This window comes from Sinocyclocheilus rhinocerous, unplaced genomic scaffold, assembly GCF_001515625.1.
Source record: "Sinocyclocheilus rhinocerous isolate Xijiao unplaced genomic scaffold, SAMN03320098_v1.1 scaffold1168, whole genome shotgun sequence".
NCBI lineage: Eukaryota > Metazoa > Chordata > Actinopteri > Cypriniformes > Cyprinidae > Sinocyclocheilus > Sinocyclocheilus rhinocerous.
In genome coordinates, this window is record NW_015650373.1 from 1,549,322 (window position 1) to 1,574,455 (window position 25,134).

General features: G+C 37.4%; 2 protein-coding genes across 3 annotated transcripts in view; one reads left to right on the plus strand and one right to left on the minus strand.

Moving 5' to 3' along the window:
* Nucleotides 1-4,544, minus strand: part of LOC107711993 (synaptophysin-like protein 1) — a 13,687-nt gene extending 9,143 nt beyond the window's left edge. The window contains exons 1-4 of one of the 2 annotated variants that reach the window (XM_016517107.1): nucleotides 3,182-4,544; nucleotides 2,885-2,959; nucleotides 2,075-2,193; nucleotides 1,777-1,981 (exon numbers count right to left, since the gene is read on the minus strand). In XM_016517107.1, the coding sequence (XP_016372593.1) occupies nucleotides 1,777-1,981; nucleotides 2,075-2,193; nucleotides 2,885-2,953 (393 nt within the window). In that variant the 5' untranslated portion in view covers nucleotides 2,954-2,959; nucleotides 3,182-4,544. Of the gene's footprint in view, nucleotides 1-1,776; nucleotides 1,982-2,074; nucleotides 2,194-2,884; nucleotides 2,960-3,181 lie in introns of those variants that run through there. The other variant, XR_001636756.1, reaches the window with a different exon arrangement.
* A 4,244-nt stretch (nucleotides 4,545-8,788) lies between these two features.
* LOC107711994 (sortilin-like) overlaps nucleotides 8,789-25,134 on the plus strand; it is a 21,530-nt gene continuing 5,184 nt past the window's right edge. The window contains exons 1-15 of the mRNA XM_016517108.1: nucleotides 8,789-9,385; nucleotides 11,702-11,761; nucleotides 12,678-12,751; nucleotides 12,848-12,950; nucleotides 13,200-13,361; nucleotides 13,775-13,848; nucleotides 16,168-16,214; nucleotides 17,062-17,216; nucleotides 17,289-17,433; nucleotides 17,665-17,820; nucleotides 23,055-23,161; nucleotides 23,280-23,382; nucleotides 23,568-23,739; nucleotides 24,058-24,245; nucleotides 24,344-24,533. Of these exons, the coding sequence (XP_016372594.1) occupies nucleotides 9,122-9,385; nucleotides 11,702-11,761; nucleotides 12,678-12,751; nucleotides 12,848-12,950; nucleotides 13,200-13,361; nucleotides 13,775-13,848; nucleotides 16,168-16,214; nucleotides 17,062-17,216; nucleotides 17,289-17,433; nucleotides 17,665-17,820; nucleotides 23,055-23,161; nucleotides 23,280-23,382; nucleotides 23,568-23,739; nucleotides 24,058-24,245; nucleotides 24,344-24,533 (2,000 nt within the window). The 5' untranslated portion in view covers nucleotides 8,789-9,121. The remainder of the gene's footprint in view (nucleotides 9,386-11,701; nucleotides 11,762-12,677; nucleotides 12,752-12,847; nucleotides 12,951-13,199; nucleotides 13,362-13,774; nucleotides 13,849-16,167; nucleotides 16,215-17,061; nucleotides 17,217-17,288; nucleotides 17,434-17,664; nucleotides 17,821-23,054; nucleotides 23,162-23,279; nucleotides 23,383-23,567; nucleotides 23,740-24,057; nucleotides 24,246-24,343; nucleotides 24,534-25,134) is intronic.

Below are 25,134 nucleotides of genomic sequence, written 5' to 3' on the forward strand. Positions count from 1 at the left end.
CATGAGGGTGAGTAATTAATGACAGAATTTTCATTTTTGGGTGAACTAACCCTTTGAGGTTGGTGGTTTGTGGATGGTAAGATGAAATTGAATAACTTTAGTTGAACAAAGATAAATGAAATGCTGCAATCTGCAAAAAGAAAACACATATGCCCATCTTTTCTTGTTACTATGGTCCACATAAATTGACTTGCACATTTTCACATCATGTTTTCTTTTCGGAAATGGAATGTAATGGAAGTTTGTTTCCACTTCAGAGTGGAAATTGAGTAAATATCTAAATATAATTTGAAATTTGCAATTACACCTAAATTATTTTTGCTAAAATAGTTGAAGGAATAAATGAAATGGAATACTGGTAGTAATAACCAAGGTAATGCAAAATCATTGGCTATGGCCACAGCTCTTATCTTCTTAAATTGAAAGATTTAAAGTTACTATTTTTGTTCTATAAATTTAACAAAGCATCATTTAAATCTTTCTTTGTTTTACTAACATTAAAGATAAGGGAATAGTTCACCCAAAAATTATGTCATCATTTACTTGCTCTCAAGTTGTTTTAAACCTGAATTACTTTCTTTCTTCTGCTCAACTTAAAAAGTTATTTTGAAGAATGTGGGTAACCAAACAGTTGCTGGTCCCCAGTGACTTCCATAGTATTTTTTTTTTCCTACTATCAAAGTCAATGGGGACCAGCCACTGTTTGGTTACCCACATTCTTCAAAATATCTTCTTTTGTGTTCAGCATGAGAAAGAAATTAATACAGGTTTGGGACACCTGCACGCATTACTTTCACTTAGACATAACCAACTGTGTTTATATGTAAACCTTGTGTGTTTTGACAGTATTAGCGCAATCAGACACGAAAGATAACTTAGTCCAGTAAAGAACAGCACACTAATGAAATGTTTAACCTTAACCTTTTTTAAAGCACATGCAAATAATGTACTTTTTTGATTTCGAATAAGTGCAGTGTCCCGTAAGTGTAACCCTACCGCTGAGTTAGCTTTTAATGTGAATGTATGTCGCGTTGTACAGTAGAGATGGAGGCGCCAGAACTGCAACTGATAGAATGTGCGCTGTAGCGCGATACTACTTCAAAAGCAGATCGTGGAGACATTTTAATCGTCCACGATCAAAACTCGTGATATCGCACACCCCTATAAGAATTGATTCTTGAAGCCCAAATCAGTATATTAGAATGATTTCTGAATGATCACATGACATGGAAGACATGTCAATGAAAATTCAACTTTATAAATTAGGAATAAATTACAGAAACTAAGCATACAAGACTTCTTTCAGAGACATTTCTTTAAAAATATATTAATTATTACACAAGTATTATGTTAATAAATGTTATCTATTCACCAATGTTTTATATATGACACTCAAATGCCATTACTTTATTCCCAGGACACTTAGTTTGGACTAACAGTTGCAGCTGTTGCCAGAAAAACCCACCCCTCTGTTTCTTCATTTACACACAAGTGGAACTCTTCACACCCCCACACAGCTCAGAAACAGCTCACAAAAGTTCATCCAACCAAGTGATGCTGAAATCCAGCATAATATCGAGCAGGCTAATATAATGACTGCCAGGAAATGTATAAATTAACTTATCAGACATGCAGTGGCTGGCATTCATTTCCCGTACAACGTCTGAGTCAGCCATTAAATATATAAAATGGAATATGAATTTAAAGGCATGCACAGACATAGCGGAGGAACTCTGAAAATACATACAGTGTGATCTTGAACCTATACACACTCACAATGTTGGGGCCGCGAGGAGATTCACGGTAGATGTGCTGGTAACCCAGATACAACACAAGAGTAGCTGTGCTGTACAGGAAAGCCAGAACTCCAATAGCTACAAAGAACTCAGCGGAAGATGAATAATCTCCAGTCAATTGTTTGAGTTTAAACATTGTTGTGTTGACTTTGCAGTCTGGCACACTGTAACTCTGGGTATTGAGCCTTTGTAACAAAGAATAATAAAAAAAGGAAATTATGAAAAATATTTTTATTAAAAACAATGAGTTTCATATGTATTTGGATCATACTGTTTACCTAAAAGGATAGCTGAAGGATACATCTATTTCTTTGCTGGCATTGTCCTTGCACTGGATGTTGAAACTGGTAGAGCCAGAATAACCCCCAGTTGTAGCAAAAGCAAAAATAGCAAATATCTGTAAAGACAGTTAGTGAATACAAAGAGGTTTAATGAATGTATGTTTATATGAATGCGTACAAATGGAAACCACAGGAAGCATGCACACAATTACACAGAACTAAAATCAGCATATGAAGAAATACAAATCAATTTCTAACAGCGAATCACCATTAAAAGCCCCGCACACAGCCTCGCTGCTTTCTGCTTCCTCTTTTTAATGGCTGTTTCAAAGAAGAAATGCTTATTGTGGGTTTTAAACACCTTAAAAGTTGTATGATGGTAATATCCGGTGCTTGCCTTAAATAAGGAGAATGACAGAGGCATGATACATATTTGTGCATTGATAAAAAAAAAAAGAGTGAAGAATGCATGACCCTCTGGATAACATGCATGGCAAGTAATACCAAAAGGTATTTAACAAAGACAGGTTACAGTAATTGTTTACAGACACTTTATCTTTAAGCTATTTGGTAAAGCCCAAAGATAAACTGAGTCATACAAACGTTGCATCAAGAAAAAAATTTAACACCACAAGTAAGCTAAAAAAAAAAGGGATTACAGATTTAAAGTGTTTCTTTAAAGCTAAACGCTTTAAAGAATTGGAGAATAATGAGAATGAGAATAATGTTGTCATGGTTTATTTTTTTCTAATAACTTGTGATGTACCTACACAGAATAGCTCACGATCATAACTGAAAAGCACGTACCCATTCCAGTACACGTATAAATCCCAGAGGCTCTTTCAGAGGGCTGAGATCTAACCGAAACGCGCTCATCGTGCTCTGCAAATAAAAAAGCATCAGTAGTGGGTAGCGGCCCATCAAACCGGAAACATTATGAAGCGCTGCACATTTTGCAGCAGCATTTTCTAGAAAAATATTTTCTCACTAGTTTCGTCATATCTGAACAAAATTCTGCATTTAGCTTGAGCGAATTACAGTGTGTAAAGCGGGAAGCGCTGAGTTTTATAGCACTGAAGAAAAAAGAAGATTGAGAAAGATTACCTTGTCTAGTCCCCAGACAAATATAAGAAAGTTGTCAAAGTTCCTTTCCCTTTTCTCGTTTCTGCTTTAGACATGGGTTTGACCACGTGATTCGTGACGTGGTACCGTCCGTCACCCAGACAAACTGAGGCATGCGAGGTCATGATGCTGGTGGCCGCTTGCTGTGTGGTTGGTAGATCAGAATTGACGACAGCGAAAAGACATTTGGCAGGGGAAGAAGGATTCGAACCCTCGTATGTCGGAATCAAAATCCGATGCCTTAACCAACTTGGCGATTCTGCACTGGACACTGCACGAATGCAGCGCCCGAAAACATGCAGTGTTTGCTAAACGGCCCAGCCAACCAATGGATGCTCAGCGAGTGTCTTGCAAACCTTTTGCTGCCAGCCCAGCGGGTTTGAGCTTGCGTCGAGCTGGAAATCAGCCGGACATCGCGCAAACACCGCGCTGCCAGAGCCTGTCATGCGCGGCTTTAAGCCCTGCTTCTCTAAAACCGCAAGAGCTTGACACAATTGCGGCTCGATCAGCTCGGCAACAGTCTGGAGATCATTGCGGCCAAAGCCGTAAGGATTCTCAGCAAAGACCGCGAGTATAGCATGTGGCGTATCGCGCTTCAAGGCTTCGTGACCAAAAATCGCTGCTGTCGATAAGCCGTTTTTTGGCTTGATGATGACCAATGCCTGACTGGTAGGCAGGATGCCATCGTTGAGGGGCTCGATCTGCTCACCGATGCCGCTGACCCAGGCGTTCCTGCCGCGCAGAAAGAAGGGTACATCAGCGCCTAGAAAGAGGCCAATTTGCTCTAATGTTGAGAGCGGCTGATTAAGATTCCATAGGCGATTAAGGCCTAAAAGACAAGTCGCCGCATCGGATGAGCCGCCGCCCATGCCCGCTTGAGCAGGGATGCGCTTTTCAAGTTGGATGTGTGCGCCTAAGGTGCAACCCGTGGTTTGTTGCAGGGCTCGGGCGGCTCGAATGCAGAGGTCGTCTGGGGGGAGTTCTGCTCCTGTGCAAGAAACTAGATCTTCGCGAGAGATCTGTCCGTCTTCACGCAAGCTGAGATGGACAGTGTCTTGCCAGTCAATGAGCTGAAAGACCGATTCAATCAAGTGATAACCATCGGCGCGGCGACCTGTGATGTGCAAAAACAGGTTGATTTTGGCGGGGGCGGGCAGGTTGCGCAGTTCTTTCAAAGCTGCATTCATGGCTGCTCCAACACAATGCTAGCACACTGCGGTCAGGCCAGCCGCCAAGTCGAAAAGCACGGTCAATCTAGCCGCCACGCTATTTCGAGGGTCGCACATAAACTTCCTGTTACGGTAAGACTGTCAGAGAACTGATCTGAATGCAACTGCTCTTCCCAGTAGCCCCTCACTGCAGAACAAAGATCCAGGGGGCGGGGTTGGATCCACATCTAGGGGGTGGTGATGGGTTGGTTTAGGGGTGGAGATGGGTGGGTTTAGGGATCAGGGGGTGGAGACGGGTAGGTTTAGGTATATGTAAGGTGGGAGGAGTTGAGTACACCTTACCCCAGTGTCAGCTGCATCGTTTCAGGACTGTCTGATGTGGAACTACAAAATAAGAGCCCCCCGAATCTCAGAAATACGCTGCTGTGTCTCTACATTCAAAAAGCTATAAAAAATAAAATTCCTACATTGCACAGACCAGTTTCACCTCAGATTGAGAGTACACCTTACCACAGCGACATATTATAGACCAGTGGCTGCAGGCGAGCCTGCTTTGCAAGCCGCGAGAGCGAAGCGAAAGTGCTTGCTGGCGAACTAAAGAAAGAAAAAAACAATTTACAGTTACCAAACCAAAGCTTCCCTGTAACATCTTATCGTCATTATCATCTTAGCATGCAGAAATGTTTTCATTCTTACAAACTATATTGTGCATAAATGTTGGCAGATATTATTTGGAGACATTTCTGGGCATTTGTTTTATTAATATAAATAAGTCTTAACCCTCTGGTCCTCTTCATTTGGGAGTAACAATTGGCTCCTTCGCGGTCAAAAGGGACCGAAGCCTTGAAATGTAACTTCTTCTTTTTTTTTTTTTTTTTTTCAGGAAAAACAATTTAATACATTTTTGTTCAATAATATATTTTTGATTATTATTTAGAATTTTGAGGGGATTATAAGATATTATGCAATATTTATACAATTTTAATTAGCTATTTTCCCCCACAATAATTAATATATATATTTGAATTATTTAATTGTTCTTTTTCAATAAATGGATTCCCATTGTTTTTTTTAGACATAATTTCTTCATTTTATTAGGTTTTGCTTTTAGATATATATTTAGACATTCTAAAAGACAACTTTTTGTCAAGGTTTAGATATTTTTGGTTAGATAAATATCAGGTTTTGCATTATGATTACAATCGTACATTATTGTGTTATATTCAGTGTTGGGCAGTAACTAGTAACTTAGTTACTGTAATAATATTACTTTTTGCAGTAACTAGTAGAGTAACTAATTACTAATAAGATTTCAGTAATAATATTACAGTTACCATCCATAAAACAGCTTAGTTACTTAGTTACTTTTGATGCCTCAACCCCGCTGGTTTAAAATCCAACAATCAAATAATTCCTACATTTATTTTCATAGTTTTCATGACTCGCACATGCATGTGATGTCCCCAGTGCAGCAGGCAAGCTTGGAATATGGAAAAGCTTACATTCAGCAGATAGAAATATTGCATTATATTGATTTTGTCAGGAAAAAAGATGATCTGAGCACTGTTGTGTAAGTTGTGGCACTATCAATCACTAGAATTTTATGTGGAAGACACACAGTTACAACTTCTGTGGGGCGTGAAGAAAAAGTAATGTAACGTGTAACTAATTACTGTTGCCAGAAAGTAATAAGTAAAGTAACAATATTACTTTTTAAATGAGTAACTAGTAATGAGTAATTTATTACATTCTTTGAGTAAGCTAACTAGATCAACACTGGTTATATTACACAAAACTATTGTGTGTGTGTGCGTGGGTGTCTATTTTGCACTCTTTATATTTTAGAGTGTCACCCCTTGATTGCTGTGCACTTTTTTCTGCACAGTGGCTGATTTGTAGTTTGTACCACCAAAAGATTCTCTGAGTTGTATTTTTTAGTATTTCCCACCCATTTCCTATGTCGGTCATTTTTGACCGGGAAGGAGCCAAGTGTGACTTTTTTTTTTTTTTTTGCAAACCTAATCATGTCCATGATTTTTGTGTGTTCACATAGCTAATGCAACAAAAGTCACCAAGTGTCATCTCATTCCGATGAAGCTACGATTTTTAAAATTTCAAAATATAAAATTTTTATAAAAAGAGGCCCAGAGGATTAAACGTGTTTACAGCATTCAGCGTTGATGTGATCTGACCACAAGAGGACGCTCTTAGATGTAGTTCTCACCAGAGGCAGCTCATTGCCATAGAATGTTCCTTATTACCAAAAGACTAAATGGATTTTGTTATTACGTGTAAATCTGGCTTATAAATTTTGTTATTACGTGTAAATCTCTGCAATGAATAGCCGATACCATATTTTAATATTTGTTATTACGTTTTTTTTACATATTGGTATTAATAGGCCTATTACATTAATCAATATTTTAAATAAGAAACTTTTTTTTCCTTTGGCATTTTTGCCCTGTCCCCACCAGTGTTTTTATACAGTCTCCTTGCTTTTAGTAAAATGCACATTTTGATAAAAAAAAAAAAAAGAAAAATACATTTTTAAGCATTTTTAAATATTTAAATTTGGTTTAAAATGACACCACACATTAAAGGGATAGTTCACCCAAAAATGAAAATTCTGTTCACGGTATTCAGTTGACGGTAACCATTGACTTCCACAGTATGGAAAAATACTATAGAAAACTATAGACGTCAATGGTTACTGTCCGCTGTTTGGTTACCAGCATTCTTCGAAATCTTCTTTTGTGTTCAACAGAAGAAAGAAGCGCATACAGGTTTGGAGAGTTTGTAAATGATTACAGAATTTTAATTTTTTGGTGAACTATCCCTTTAAATTTCTTTCCCATGTTGTGTAAAACAATGTTGAGTGAACATCATTAACATACATAGGATGTTGCAAAAGTAACAAGTTCATATAAAAGGGTCTCAGTTGGCCTAAAATTCACAACTGATGGTGAAAAAGAACAGTCTGACATTGGGAGTTTCTTTCATCTTAACTTTGAAAAGTTTCCTAGCTCTCAATGGATAGTAGGTGCCCAGACCTTATACAGTCACTACTGAGGAATTCAGGTCACACCATCTTTACTTGTATGTCAGGTTTTGAGGGGCTACTGGGTTTTTCCACCCATGCAGAATTTTATAGTGCACTGCAAAGTTAAAAAGGCATTACTGCAGTCACATTGGGCTGACATTTAGAATGATAATATTCCTTACAGAAGCAATGACGTCCATACTTCACTTCTTTAGCGAATAGCAAAATGTTATTTGCTAATAGAAGAGACAGGATGAGTATGAATGGGAAGCATGTGGCTCTCGGCCAGCAGTGCAGATCTAGAATAAGCATGACTGCAGATCAGAATTACAGGGAACTGTTGGAAGTCACAACAAGCCTTTTTTTCTGTTTCACTTGGTTTGTGATCATGGGATAGGCTATTCCATGCCAGATCTTGCCATAATCATATGGACACACACAAAATACAGTAATAATATAATTGAAAATTCTATGATTTGGTACATAAATACATTGTAAGAATGTATGTGAAATGGCCTACCTTTAACACATTGCTTGCTGAAATCTAAACTGAAACATTTTAAAAGGGCAGGATTAAAAACAAACAGCTGATTACAACTAGCAACTGACCCTTCGCTTTGTTGTATTTTACATGTTCCCATTGTGTCATCAGTAACTGTGAAAAATCTTGTTGGTGCAATACAACAATAAAATGGTTAGAATCTGGTGGAAGATGCACTAAATTATTCTATTATGATATGAGTCACAGAGACTTTGATGATAATGCAAGATTATGTTGTAGGCTGAACTGTGAAGTGCACCAACAGATGCTTCTTTCTTCCATGATGCACATTGGAGGACTACACTAAATTTTCCACTGTGATCTCACTGAGAATGTATTGACAATAAGAGTCATGCACTTGCTATTGTTTAGACATGAAATTATTTTGCTGGTATAAAAATAAGTAGCCTAAAGCATGTGTGCGGCTAAAGTGTGCAGTTTGTTATTAGACTTTTAAAAGAAACTGTTTGTGCAGCCATTTAAATGAAGATGATCATGCATGCATGGATTTGGTCACATTGTCTGAGAATTGCATATATAGGCAATAAAAAAGACTCGAATAATCTGAAAAAAGCACAGCATATCTTACAATATCTTTACAGTTAAACTTTTCCATATTAAATAGGTCTAAAGGACACTGACATTATGAGTTTATAGCCGTTATATTGATATTTCACCGAAGATAATTTTACGTATGAAACGCAAGATGTTACTGTCCTCTGAAGTGTGACGTGTCAAACTAACTTGACCGCACGGGTTCACAGAAACATTATGTGCAGCCACGGACCAATCAGAAGATCGCACCAGTCGCTGCAGCCAGTCAAGTGCAGACTCTGCAAGGTGCATTCTTTTCACCGTTATTTTTTTGTTTGCTCTTTTTTTGGGAAGTATTTAACACGATATACTGTCAAGGATACAGTCTGTTAGAGCAACTCGGTTTGTATGCGGGGTTTTTTTGCGATCTTGAAAATTGTCTAGAGCAAATAAAAAAAGGCGTTGATGTGCACTCTTAGGAGGCAGCACTAATAATATGAGCAGTAGGGACCTTTCGCTGTCACAGGCAGTCTGTTTTTGTTGATACCGTCAGCAGCCGCTCAGGAGGGAGACACAGAGGAATTAATGCGTATTTAAACAGCAACACATTCGTGTTGTAAATACACCGAAGACGAAAAATGAGAGGCCTAGGATACTTTATTGCACTTTTATTCTTTCCCATGGCATTTGGTGTGGATTTCCTTGTGGAACCAAGATCTTATCACGCACCCCGGGTGTATGTGAAGTCTCCCGTAGCCGCCAGAAATCTGATCGGGACGGGATCGTATGCAGATATTTCTCGGATCCACCGTCACATCCAGAAAAGAAGCGCAGATGGTGGATCAGACTCCTGTAATGGGTTGGATGGATTTGAGCCCAGGTTAACTAGCAATACGCACAACGTAAGTTCACTCGAAGCACCGATGCAACCCCTCGGCTCTGTCACGAAACCGAGGGATCTTCCCCTAACCCTAACTAGACAGCATTTTTGACGGCATATGTGCGTTCTAACCGAGAGTTCTTTTGGAAACCCGTTCAAATATTTATACTTTAAAACCAAACATGTTTTTATGTTGCTAACACTTAATTGCTAGTAAGTCAATAATGACTAGTATCTTTTTTTTAATGTTACTATGATGACTGGTATCAAATGAATATTAAGTAATATGTAATAGTATGTAATGAATAAGGACTAATAACTAGTAACAGTAAAAATAGTACTAGTGACAGATACTTGTTTCTAAAGAATACATGTTTAAATGTTATTTAAAGCTCACTAGATTTTGAAACACAGCCCGTCACATTTTTTTTTAGCTCAAACGTATTCAAATTTATTGTAAAAGTACTTTTGTGATAAACAGAAATGTAAATAATGTAAAATGTGATTAATAGTGCAAAATTTCTGTTTTACTAGAACATTTTCAAAACGAAAGTACTGTTTGAGTGATATGAAGACGCATAAGATTGTATTGTTCTTATGTTTTCTATGGTAACTGTCATAGCCCTCAAAATACATTTTCTTTTTAATTTCTGTTTTTATAACAATAAAATGTTGATTGCGTTTGAAGTTCCTCGTTGACAAGTAAGTTTAGTTTGACTTGCATAAGTTCAACTGGTATGACAACCTGTTTAATTATCTTTTATTTCCAACCAGTTAGGCCTTTTGGTGCATGTTAATTTTCACTAAACCCTATACTGTTTGATACAAGCAAGTCTTAATATTACAAAATGGAGCAGTGAATAACACTGACACAAGTCATTGCAATGTAAAATGACTTCCTTTTCTCGGAAATATTTTTGATTGCTTCTTGTCAGATGAGCTGAAACAGTCGAGGTGTTTGAAGGTTGGGTGAAACTTCATCATCTCACCTCTACCTCACCAACCCTCAAATAAACTTCCTCTGCTCATTGCACAGATGTGTTAACCTTTTTAAAACAGTGCTACTGTGGTTTGTCTTTCTGTTGAAGGTTATCATTAATTTACAAGAGGTTACCGGATCTACCATAGCTGTGTTAATCAACAGAAAATAGTCTCAAAGGCCTGGTTTCACAGACAGGGTTTAGACTAAACCAGGATTAGGCTATAGTTCAATTAGGACATTTAAGTAATTTTTTATAAATGTGCCTTACAAAAAACATTACTGGTGTCCCTCTTGGGACAAAACAAAGGCATTGATATATTTTAAGATCAATCAGTGCAAGTTTCTTTCAGTTGAAACAGCTCAGACTTAAATTTTAGTCTGGGACTAGGCTTAAGCCTTGTCTGTGAAACCGGGGGAAAGTGTTTTAGGATTATACTTAGTCTTTATATAGTGTTTGGATTTATGTTCAATAGACTGGGTTCAGAAACACTAGATGGGATTAGAAGATTTAACTGTTATTTAAAGGGTCACAGATGAAGCCCAGAGCAAGAAAGTGAAAGTATTTTAGTCGTCCTCTTCATTCTTTCCAGGTGTACTGTGGGTTTCAGCAAGAGAAATGAGAGGAGAGACAGTCAGAAATCTGCCCATTTGAGATTTTCATGAGACTCGCATTTGCTTTAACAGTGTAATAGAACAGATCAGTGATACATCACCATTCTTTTTAATACAAATGACAAAACATCTAAACCAGTAGTTCTCAAACAATGGATCTGGGGCTCACTTTCAAAAAGGGGGTTGGAAGTTTAATCATCTATATATATATAAAAAAAAAACTTTTAAAATGGCAAAAAAAAATTTTTTTTCCCTCCTCAATAACTATTGATTTTATTGAAATCTTATAGAATCACAAGTTAAATTGTGTTTGAGTTAAAATGAATTTAATATATCAACACCCCCAGTTTCTAAAAGTTTGTCATAATTACAGCAGAAATACCAGAGGACATATTATCTTCAAATAATATTTACAATGGGGGGCCTTCGAGTCAAAAAAGTTGAGAGCCACTTACAGTATCTAAACCAAACAGATGATGAAAATGTAACACCGTTTTGATATGTCATCTTGAGTTTCACAATTTATTTGTCAGATCAGTCTTCATGGCACTATTATGAGTTTCACTGTTAACTGTTGTGAGTATACAGTAGTTGCTAGGTTTCTGATTGAGTGTTTTGTTTAAGGCTAGCATGTGTTTTGCATAGGCTGATAGTGTCTTTCTAGGACAAGCAATAAAACCCTTATTATGTGTGTATAAAAACTCCAGGATGATGCACTTAATTAATAAAATGCATTTCTTTCAGTGGCCCTTTCCAGATATCAGTGGATCTGTGTCTCTGGCCTGGGTGGGAGATGGAACTGGGGTGAGTTTCGCTTTGATTAATTACACACACTATCACATGCGTCATGTTTTGAGATGAAGTCGCCCGGAAGAACCTTCCACCATGCTAAAAGTTCCATTCAAGTTTAGATGAGGACTTTTTAGCTTTAGGTTTAAATTTAGACTGTCTAGATAATCTATGCAGATATCTTTGACTGATCACAAGGCTCACAAAGAAAAATAAACACAACTGTCATTATGGCCAAATGCAACCTCATAACCAGTTTGACCTCTCTCACGTCCCAGTGCACATTCAAGGCCATAAGAAGTCCTTATTTTTACTCTGACTATGGCTGCTCTGCCCATTACTGCAATAAAAATAATACACTACCATTCAAAATTTGGAGTCTGTAAGATTTTTTGTTTTTGAAAGAAGTCTCTTATGCTCACCAAGACTGTGTTTACTGGATCAAAAATACATTAAAACAGTAATTACAGTTTAATATAACTGTATTCTGATTGAATATATTTTAAAATGTAGTTCAGTCCTGTGATGGCAAAGCTGAATTTTCAGCATCATTACTCCAGTCCTCAGTGTCACATGATCCTTCAGAAATCATTCGGATATGCTGATTTGCCGCTCAGGAAACATTTCTTATTATCAATGTTGAAAACAGTTCATGATCATGATGCTTTTTCAGGATTCTTTCAATAGAAAGTTCAAATGAATGAATGTCCTTGCTGTCATTTTTGATCAGTTGCATCTTTGCTGAATAAAAGTACTAATTTTGTTTAATAAATAAAAACATTTTATTGACCCCAGACTTTTGAATGGTTAGTAGCTGTGCTTCCTAGAAATTATGCAGTTTAATCCTGGGCTGAAAGAATGAGAAGTGTCCCATAAAATGTTATGAAGATTTGTGTCAGAGTAAATAACTGTCTTCACGTCTCAATCTTAGGTTGTGCTGGCCCTGACAACATTTCAGATGCCAATAGTCTTCCTGAGATTCGGTCAGTCTAAACTGTACAGGAGGTGAGTGCTGGTTTTAATCGTGTGTTTGTTTTTCTAACATCAATGTAGTATTTGCTTTACTTAATTTATTTCTCAATCCTCCACTCTTTTGTGTAGTGAAAACTATGGAAAGTCGTTTGAGGATGTCACAGAACTTATCAACAACACTTTCATCAGCACTGACTATGGGATCGCTATTGGTCCGGAAAACTCTGGCAAGGTGGGCAAGACATGTCAAAAGTCCAGCGTTTCAGTAACTTCTCCTCATAAGCCCACACGAGCTGGAAAGCTGTTATGTTAAAGCTGTTTCTCAAACTGCTGAATTGGCCTGTAGGTACTTAAATGCAGCATGCCAATCACAGTAAAAATAGACCAGTTTAACTTTCTGTTCTTTGCTGATGTTTCAGTACTCGGTGCAATTACACAGATTTGTGACAGCACTTTAAAGTCCTGATACTTTTTCCCTTAGGTGATCCTCACGGGAGATGCTTCCGGAGGCAGAGGTGCCAGAATTTTCCATTCAAGAGATTTTGGCAAGAGTTTCATCCACACAGAATTGCCTTTCCACCCACTAATGCAGATAATGTACAACCCTCAAAACTCGGATGTGCTTGTAGCCATCAGCGCCACGGTGAGAGCCTTTAAAACATTTGTGCTATTTCCTTATAGATTGAAACTTTTTGGTGTTGAATGGAAAGTTTCTAAGAGCCAATTGATCAGTTTAAGAGTTTAATTAGAGTAAATTTGCATGCATTATGGCCACATATTGCATTTAAGCCCTTAGTTTATCTCATAGTGAAGTTCAAAACTGTCATCAACACATGTTAGGTTTCCTGAACTGATAAGAGTTCTTGTTTTGTGCTTATCTGAATGACATGAGAGCATATTAAATATCCTTATTGTAAATATTTGCTATTCACTTCCTCCTCAAGTATATTTTTAAAAACAAGAAGATATACATTCATAGTGCTTTTTTTTTGCTTTTCAAGTGGTGCATAATATCATAATAAATCACATAATATCATCTTATTGCTGTTGTTTCAGCGTGATCTCTGGATCTCCAAAGACTTTGGTGCAACATGGGCGAAAATCCAGGAGATGGTGTGTGTGGTCAAATGGTAAGCTTTTTATGATTGTTAAAACCACTCTAGGAATGAGTTTTATGTTTGTGAAGACGCAAGGGGTTCAGGGTGGAGAGACTTTATATAGTAGGGCCTGTTTTGTTTTATGTTTTGACCAGTGATCGGGATCTTTCTTTTCACGGCTGCACATCCAGGACACACAAAAACACAAACATGCAAATATGGCCACCATGGCAGCAACACGAGACATTCTCTGCTGAGTCACCCTGTTTTTCCACACGGCTCAGCTTTCAAGTGTCCGAGGAAGCTTGCCTGCTCCAGATAAACTGCTGCATCAAACTTCAGTTAAATTCTCCAGTTTTTTTTTTTACATGAATTCAACAGTCTTTTATTTATACACTTCAACAGGGAAGTAGTTATATTGACAAGGAAGTTCAGTGAGGCTAATTATTCATTTGCACACTGAATGTTTGACCAAGGCTGCCAGATCTGTTTGGGAACTTTATATATACCTCCTCTGAGCATTCCTGACTGTAGGTTAGTTTCATTCTCAGTGGTCCCTGCAGCCTTCCTGGTAACCTAGTTTAAAAAAAAAAGAACAGTATCCCACCTTTTTTGAAAGACCAGATCAAAACGGCAGTAGGAAATTGGGTCAGATCAGTCCGATTTTATCTTGAGAGCCTGAGCCTACTGTGTACGGCACTACACATGAAAAGAGGATACAAAGGTCACACATGACTTCAGAAGCCAGAAAAGCCACTCCAAAAACCTGATTCATTTCGGTTATGCAGTTCCTTTTAAATGTAAATATTCACATTTAAATTACAACATTCAGCTTGTGTTGTAATTTAAGGAAGCATCAATATAAGTGTACAGTTTCAGAAATGGACCGGTTAAGCTTGAACACTTTATCAGCTTTATTAATTATAACTTGATTATTTATGCAATGGCAAGATAATTAACAGAATGGAAATAAAACGCTAAAGTGAGTGATTAAAATTTTGAATCGGAAATGCAAATTGGATTTTTTATTTCATTTATCATGCAGATTTCTGTTATTTTTCAGAGGGCTTTGGGTGATTTAGTGTGATACCACAAAAAATCTCAGAATTCATCCAAATCTGGTGCTAAAGTGTAAGATGTTTGTGCTGTTTTCTTGCCACAAATGGTGTCACTTCCTGGAGGATGAAGTCATTAAAAGAGTACCAGAATAGAAAAAGATACAGAGGACAGCTAAATGATACTTATGAAAAATGATACTGAGAAGAAACCTATGAAATGAGTATAAGTAATATTTTGATTAGAGAAAGGTGAAAAATTAAGATACACCTTTAAAAAAAAAATCCAGTTTTTAATTTGAGATTTTACATAGCTACCAGGAACATGGTCAAATCAGCTGCTCAAACCATTAAAGGGTTAGTTCACTCCGACTGGATTCGTCATATACACCTAGGATGACTTGAGGGTGAGTAATTTATGGGCTAATTTTCATTTTTGGGTGAACTAACCCTTTAAATTGTAATAAAAGAAAATTAAATAATATAATTTCTATCTTAAAAAACTCTAAATTTAATATTTTATCCAATATAAGAAAATGTACTGCATGGAATGGCCCACCTACATTTTAATTTTAGAAACTTTTAGAAATGCAATTAAGTTGTAGTTTTTTGCAGTGTTATTATATATATATATATATATATATATATATATATTTGAATTAGTTCTATTTTTGTATTTTCCATTTTAATTAAAGTTTTAGTAATTTTGTTGTGTTTTTGTAATTTTTACTGTTATTGTTTTTTTTTCTTTTGTGTATATATGGTTTATAATTTTTTTATTTCAGTTTTATTTATAGTTATTTTTGTGCATCAAGCTACATGAAAATGAGAAATGTTGCTTTGGCAACTAACTGAAATAAAAGTTTTTTTTAATTAAATTTTAGTTAATGCTGATTTTATTTCAAATTTTAGTTTTAGTTCACTATAACAATTTTGTTGGTAATATTCCAGCAGTTTGGCAACCTGAAGACTCCTCAACCTGAGTCACTCCCTTAAGTCTTGTCTTAACAATACGCCATATGATCCCAGACAATCCTAGCTATTCTGTTACAACAATGCCATGAATTTTAATGCAGAATCAATCGCTATGTAACCAGCTTCTTGTTGCATTGTTCATATGTTATTTATAATGCAAAAATATGGCTTGTGTAGTGATTGTCACAAACTGTGTCTTCTTCCTTGACATTTTAATGTGCAGCATGTTTGTACTTTTTATTCTGCAAACAAATTACTGATCTGACTGCTGTTGTTTTGAGTTGAATCTCACGGATCAATTCTCTCTTCCTCTTTTCCACAGGGGAATGGATACTCTGTTCTTCTCCACCAACCTTAACGGATCTTGCTGTGAGTAATATTTATAGCTTTGTTGATCTAAGGTGTGGTGACGAGTGTGTGTGTATATATCAATTTTATGTTTATTTCTGTTTTTACATCCTTGTGCATTAGTCACTGCATTGAAATTGAGTTATTCTAATTCAGAAATTTTATTTGAGTTAATTTTTATTATTTGCAATAATAGCTGGAAATTTCACAGCTATCAATTCATAAACACATAATGCAAAAACATAACGTTATGCATAACATAACATGCAAAAATAGTGCAAAAAAAAAAATTTGCTGCAACATAGGTTTATCACAAGTCTTTCTTAAAATTTTGAAGAAAAACCTCATCTATGTTATCCAGTTAGATTTTTATCCAAATTTGCAACAGCAATTGGCTGAAAACCAGATGTTTTAGTTTGCAATACATATAAACACTAGTACTTGATCGACAAATGTGACAATTGTGACAATACTGCACTGACAGTCCCGTCAGCTGTCCCAGTACTCTCTGACACTGGTCCTGTCAGCGCCCATCTTTACATTTGAGCCCAACTGAGTGAAAGTGCACACTTTTACGCTTCTTTTCCTGTTTGGCAATGAGTGTGCGTGCTTTTTTTGCAAGGTGCACCAGTGTCAGAGGGGATGATGCAGCATCCTGTGAGTGGTGTTGCTCAAGAGCTCTTTAATATTGTTTAGATTAAGGGTTGTTAGAAGCTTTTTGAATTAGATTTTAGCATCCCACAATGGATTTGAGTCAGCAAACCTTGTGTTATTACCACTGCGGCCCATACCGTATCAGCAACTCATAAAACCATATATTTCTGTAGTCATATTTTTCACTGTTTGAGTTTGAGCTTTTTTTTTTCAGATGATAAAGGGATGCTGGTGCTGAGGAAGTCAGTTGACTTTGGCGTTAATATTAAAACAGTCGCTGAGAGGATCTACTCTTTTGGGATCGGTGGACGCTTCCTGTTCGCATCAGTTATGGCTGGGTCAGGAAACATAATGCCGTCAGCATCAGAGGTGTGTGAGAGTTTTGTGTGTGTATATATGAAGGCATGAATGTGATGTGTTAACTGTGTGCATGTTCTTTAGGACGTGATACGGGCAATACATGTGTCGGTAGACAAAGGTGAGATGTGGAACATGGCACAACTTCCTCCTGTCAGTCATGAGCAGTTTTATTCAATACTGGCAGCCAATGATGAAATGGTCTTCATGCATGTGGACGAACCAGGAGGTGGGTGTTTGCTTTTTATTTACCATAACCATAATATGTGCTTACAATGTAACATTTCCTATTGTATAAACCATCATAATATTATCTGTGCTGCTATACAGATACATCATTTACTGTATTGAAAACTTTTATTGGTCAACCACTGATATATTGCAATATAATTTCGATTTGTGCTTTTTGATAGACCTCAGTGTTTCTGTGTCTTTTAACTGTATTGTGTGTTTTTTCCAGACACTGGGTTTGGCACCATCTATGTATCAGATGACAGAGGCACTGTGTATTCCAAGTCTCTAGAACGCCATCTGTATACGACCCCAGGGGGTGAGACAGACTTCACGAACGTCACTTCCCTCAGAGGAGTCTTCACTACTAGCGTGCTGGCTGAGGGTATGACTACATCCTACACAAGATGGGCATATGCTTATAGTCTGTGTGTGTATTTAATATCCAATTGCTCCAGGGGGACTGTATCACTTAGTATACTTTAAATCAATATGGATAAAAGCAGTTCCAAAATAATAACTTGCTGTTTACTTTCTAAATTTAAACTTGAATATACATATTTAACATGGCATACACTACTGTTCAAAAGTTTGGAGTCGGAATGTTTTTGAAAGAACGCTCTTATGCTTACCAAGGTTGAATTTACAGTAAAATAGTAATAATTTTCTATTTTAATATATTGTAAAATGTATTTTTTTTTTCTGTGATGGAAAAGCAGTGTTATTTTAGTATCACTGAGATACTATTATATATTTTAATAATATTTTAACTAGTTTCATTAGTGACAAAAAATATTTATATTATATGGTTTCAATTTTAGTCAACTATATCAACACTGTGGCAAAGCTGAATTTTCAGCAGCCATTACGCCAGTCTTCAGTGTCACATGATCCTTCAGAAATCATTCTGATATGCTGATTTAGTGCTCAAGAAACATTTCTTATTATTATCAATGCACGATTAATCGGAAGAAGAAAAAATCACGATCTCGATTCATACATAAATGCGATCTCATTTCTAAATGATGACGATTCACTTGCATGTATTTCCCTGCATTCAGATCACACTGCATTCACGTGTTGGGGAACTGAGCGTGCGCGATTACCTGCGTTTGTCCTTCTTCAGGTCAAGTCATATATTAGTGAAAAAAAATCAGTTGACAGAAGATGGAAGCAAGCGATATATTTGTTGTAGTATCTTTCAACTTTTAAGGGGATTTCCCGTGTCAGCTCTGTTCAATGCATTGAATTAGTGCCATAGATCGCTATGAAGTGAAATGTCACCTTCAGTGTTATTAAGGTTTGTTGCTGGTTGATTTACGCTTGTAAAGTAGTGCTCAAAGTTAAATTAATTTCAACCCCTTGTTTAATACATGAATGGACAGAACTAGAGGAAGTCTTTCGTGAAGTACATATTGTAGAACATAATACAGAACTTTGCACAGTCAAAACTAATCAAGTCCAGCAGCTTTCAAGGATATACCAGTCTGGACCTTTTAAAAGATGTCCTGATGCAGGACAGGATTGTATAGTCCCAGATATTCAGTTTCGATTTTGATTAAATGATTACATTGATATCAACTAAGAGCCTTCGCGTCATCTCCCTCCACAGGTGTAATTCACGTTGTGAGAGTCGAGTCACTCTCCCACTCTTTACCGTGTAACTTCTATTTAGGCCACGCTGGCATTGTGATTACTTGAATCTACAGTTATACATTCAAAATGTGATGCCTTATCACGCTGAGAACCCGTCACTCATGAATCATTATGTCTGTCTGCTGATCCCTAGTAATTGGCTAAAAGTGCGGCGGGCGACGTAAACATCAGCATCAGCCGACTCTGCAGTGTGTGTGTGTTTAGTAACATCAGGATGCACACTTGGGTTTGTTTATTAATCAATAAGCCTATACAATTTTGAAAACCGCCAAATTGACCCCAAACGAGACCAAATTTTGTCCACCCACCCAAACCAATGTTTACCCGCACAATCAAATTCAAAACCGCCCAACTCCACCCAATCTGGCAACAGTGTGAATGAACAGTTTAATGATGACTCATTCATTAAGACAGTCCCTTGTCGCCACCTATTGGCGTAACAATGTAACTGCCTTGACTTTGACAGCCTTCACCTAAAACCCGAGACACACTGCACGATTTTCGGCTGTCCCAGACTAAAGATTGGCATCGTGAAACAATTGTGGCGATTTCTGTGATCTTGGCTCCTAAACGGTGGTCCTATGTCGTACAGTGAGAGTGGTTCAAAGATGGCCGTTGTCACGGTCTTGCGACCAAAGATAGCCTACGATAATTTTCTGACAGTGTCAGAAAATTCAGCATGATCATCGCACAGTGTGTTTGCTGCTACGACCCACGTTTACTGACCAGCCAATTAAAATGTGACATGAAATCTACGCGGCATGGCGCTAAAACATAAACTGCTTACCTCAAGCTCTTATCCCTTCCTCTTTCGCCGCTTCCACGTTTTTTTCAGCACACATAAAAACTACAACTGCCAAAGTGTGATTCATCATGCTCTTTTTGTTTACCACTAGCGCATGCTGATGAAGTTTTATTCTTCTGTAGTAATGTGCATCGTAGCCTGCGAGTCAATAGTGTGCGACATGGTTCTGATAAACTTGGGTCAGACATGTATGTAGACTGTGCGATGATAACACCTATTGACTTCTTTTAACTGTATTGTGTGTTTTTTCCAGACACTGGGTTTGGCACCATCTATGTATCAGATGACAGAGGCACTGTGTATTCCAAGTCTCTAGAACGCCATCTGTATACGACCCCAGGGGGTGAGACAGACTTCACGAACGTCACTTCCCTCAGAGGAGTCTTCACTACTAGCGTGCTGGCTGAGGGTATGACTACATCCTACACAAGATGGGCATATGCTTATAGTCTGTGTGTATATTTAATATCCAATTGCTCCAGGGGGACTGTATCACTTAGTATACTTTAAATCAATATGGATAAAAGCAGTTCCAAAATAATAACTTGCTGTTTACTTTCTAAATTTAAACTTGAATATACATATTTAACATGGCATACACTACTGTTCAAAAGTTTGGAGTCGGAATGTTTTTGAAAGAACGCTCTTATGCTTACCAAGGTTGAATTTACAGTAAAATAGTAATAATTTTCTATTTTAATATATTGTAAAATGTATTTTTTTTTTCTGTGATGGAAAAGCAGTGTTATTTTAGTATCACTGAGATACTATTATATATTTTAATAATATTTTAACTAGTTTCATTAGTGACAAAAAATATTTATATTATATGGTTTCAATTTTAGTCAACTATATCAACACTGTGGCAAAGCTGAATTTTCAGCAGCCATTACGCCAGTCTTCAGTGTCACATGATCCTTCAGAAATCATTCTGATATGCTGATTTAGTGCTCAAGAAACATTTCTTATTATTATCAATGCACGATTAATCGGAAGAAAAAAAAATCACGATCTCGATTCATACATAAATGCGATCTCATTTCTAAATGATGACGATTCACTTGCATGTATTTCCCTGCATTCAGATCACACTGCATTCACGTGTTGGGGAACTGAGCGTGCGCGATTACCTGCGTTTGTCCTTCTTCAGGTCAAGTCATATATTAGTGAAAAAAAATCAGTTGACAGAAGATGGAGGCAAGCGATATATTTGTTGTAGTATCTTTCAACTTTTAAGGGGATTTCCCGTGTCAGCTCTGTTCAATGCATTGAATTAGTGCCATAGATCGCTATGAAGTGAAATGTCACCTTCAGTGTTATTAAGGTTTGTTGCTGGTTGATTTACGCTTGTAAAGTAGTGCTCAAAGTTAAATTAATTTCAACCCCTTGTTTAATACATGAATGGACAGAACTAGAGGAAGTCTTTCGTGAAGTACATATTGTAGAACATAATACAGAACTTTGCACAGTCAAAACTAATCAAGTTCAGCAGCTTTCAAGGATATACCAGTCTGGACCTTTTAAAAGATGTCCTGATGCAGGACAGGATTGTATAGTCCCAGATATTCAGTTTCGATTTTGATTAAATGATTACATTGATATCAACTAAGAGCCTTCGCGTCATCTCCCTCCACAGGTGTAATTCACGTTGTGAGAGTCGAGTCACTCTCCCACTCTTTACCGTGTAACTTCTATTTAGGCCACGCTGGCATTGTGATTACTTGAATCTACAGTTATACATTCAAAATGTGATGCCTTATCACGCTGAGAACCCGTCACTCATGAATCATTATGTCTGTCTGCTGATCCCTAGTAATTGGCTAAAAGTGCGGCGGGCGACGTAAACATCAGCATCAGCCGACTCTGCAGTGTGTGTGTGTTTAGTAACATCAGGATGCACACTTGGGTTTGTTTATTAATCAATAAGCCTATACAATTTTGAAAACCGCCAAATTGACCCCAAACGAGACCAAATTTTGTCCACCCACCCAAACCAATGTTTACCCGCACAATCAAATTCAAAACCGCCCAACTCCACCCAATCTGGCAACAGTGTGAATGAACAGTTTAATGATGACTCATTCATTAAGACAGTCCCTTGTCGCCACCTATTGGCGTAACAATGTAACTGCCTTGACTTTGACAGCCTTCACCTAAAACCCGAGACACACTGCACGATTTTCGGCTGTCCCAGACTAAAGATTGGCATCGTGAAACAATTGTGGCGATTTCTGTGATCTTGGCTCCTAAACGGTGGTCCTATGTCGTACAGTGAGAGTGGTTCAAAGATGGCCGTTGTCACGGTCTTGCGACCAAAGATAGCCTACGATAATTTTCTGACAGTGTCAGAAAATTCAGCATGATCATCGCACAGTGTGTTTGCTGCTACGACCCACGTTTACTGACCAGCCAATTAAAATGTGACATGAAATCTACGCGGCATGGCGCTAAAACATAAACTGCTTACCTCAAGCTCTTATCCCTTCCTCTTTCGCCGCTTCCACGTTTTTTTCAGCACACATAAAAACTACAACTGCCAAAGTGTGATTCATCATGCTCTTTTTGTTTACCACTAGCGCATGCTGATGACGTTTTATTCTTCTATGGTAATGTGCGTCAACGTGAGTCGATAGGTGTCATCATCGTACAGTCTGCATACATGTCCTACCAAAGTTTATCAGATCCATGTTGCATAGTGTGATTTGCAATGATCTTATAGGATTGCTAAAATCGTGCAGTGTGTAGAAGACAATTTTGTTCAGTTTAACATCACGTTTTGTATGCTCTTTAATAAGCCAAATTATCTAAATATAGATAGTGTTTTGTGAAAGCTCAGTTTTTAAAGGCCTATTAAAATGTTCATTGTAAAATGAATACTTGTTGTGCTTATTTCTCAATTAAAACAACAATATACAACATTACTGTAAATAATACAACAAAGGCAACATCTGTGGTATTATTTTATCTGTAAAAAAAGGTTAACAGTGACAGTATTAATTTCTTTTAAAAAATCTGACCCCAAACCTTTGAACAGTAGTGTATATATTACATATATGAATAATAGATAAAAATAGCCAACTAAAAGTGAAATCAGTTAGTTCATATGACCAAATTCTGAAATGTTTTGTGTTTCTCTCGATTTCTCTTTTCTGCTACAGACGGCTCAGTACAGACAGTAATATCATTTGATCAGGGAGGAGAATGGGTTCCTTTGAAGAAACCAGAGAACAGCAAGTGCGATTCTACAGCCAAAGATCCAGAAATGGTAAGAACCATTTGAAGGAAGTTGTTATAATTCGGCAGCTTGAGAAGACTTCCTCTAACAGTATGTCTTTTTTTAGTCTTTTTTTTAACTTACCTTGTGTTGTCTTCCTCCTGTGCAGTGTAGTCTGCATATTCATGCCTCATACAGCACCTCCATGAAGCTGAATGTTCCCATGCTGCCTCTGAGTGAACCCAATGCTGTAGGACTTATATTGGCTCATGGTAATGCACACACACTATTAGAAACAGTCTAAAGTTCTGTGACAAATTGAAATATTTTATTTTAGTGTTTTAATTATTTAATTGGCAGTAATAATAACTTGCATTGAACAAAATAGAATTGCAACAGAATTGCAAAAAGTGAATGACTTTCATATAATGAAACTTTATCCCACACCCTTTTTCAGGCAGTGTAGGTGACGCAATCTCAATGTTGACTCCTGATGTGTACGTGTCTGATGATGGAGGCTACACCTGGCTGCAGGCACTGAAGGGGCCGCACCATTACACCATCCTAGACTCAGGAGGCCTGCTGGTGGCCGTGGAGCACAGCGAAGTCAAACCCATCGCTGAGATTAAGTGAGCATCCTCACTTCTGTCATTTTAGTATCTTAGTATTTTAGTATTTTTAAAATGTTTTTATTTTTATTTTAGTACATCGAGTTAAACTAAATGAAAAAGGCAACTAGCTGAAATAAAATACATTTTGAAATAATAAAATTAAAGTTTTGTTTTGTTTTGCTGTAGTTTTGGTTAACTATAATAACCCTGCCTCACTTCCTGTGGTTCTGAGATGCTATGATTGGCTTTTATATGGCCAGTTTTCCATGCCAAGATGAAAAATATGAAAATATGCTAAGTATATATGGTAAAACTGTCTGCTTGTGTGTCTCTCAGGTTCTCCACCGATGAGGGGCAATGCTGGCATGTTTATAAGTTCACCCAGACGCCGATGTTCTTCACAGGGCTGGCCTCAGAGCCTGGTGCCCGCTCAGTGAATGTCAGTCTGTGGGGTTATGAAGATGCTCTGATCAGCCACTGGGTAACTTACACCATTGACTTTAAAGACCTGCTGACACGTAACTGTGAGTGACCAGTTCTGTTTGGACCACACAAAATCAAAGGCATGTTGCACTTATATAAATCAGTTTAGCACAAGCTAATCTTTCTGTCTGTTTCCCAGGCAAGGACAGTGATTACATTGAGTGGCTGGCACACTCTGATGACATCAGCGACCCAGATGATGGTTGCATGATGGGTTATAAGGAACATTTCCTGCGTGTGAAAAAGGACTCAGTGTGTTGGATTGGCAGAGATTACATAGTCACAAAGCAGCCCACGCCATGCAGGTGTACACTGGATGACTTCCTGTGGTGAGTGGGAACCAAAGTTATAGCTTTGTTTTTTTCTTTTTTCAAATTGAACTTTAAATTTCATTTCAGTTTTAGTTAGTTCGAGGAATGGATTGTTTTGTTTCACTTTAGTTATACACAATTTTATTTCCTTTTTTATATATTTTAGTTTCTGTTTTAGTAATTCAGTTTTAGTTTGAATTTAATTTTGTGACAACACTTTTGGACGCATTTTCAGTGCAATCATCAAATCAACATGAATCATATTCTATATCACCATCTGCAAGTTTTCTAGTCTTATCCCATACAGACACACATCAGACGACTTAGGGTGCTTTCACACTTGGTTCGATTGCTTGGTCCGAACCCGAGTTCGATTGCCCCCCCGTCCCCGCTCACATTATATTATTTAGGTCCGAACCGCGGTTCGTGAGCGTCATCAAGCCAGCAGCTGTTTACCCCATTGCTTAGTAACGATAGCGCAGGAGAAGACAGCAAAATGCGTAGCATTGCTCTCTTCAATTTTATATTTATGTTTTTGAACCGTTGGTTTTGTTTCCAAAGCTTCAGTACATAACGGCACTTACGTCTGCCTTACGAATGTACTGCAAATGCTCTAAAG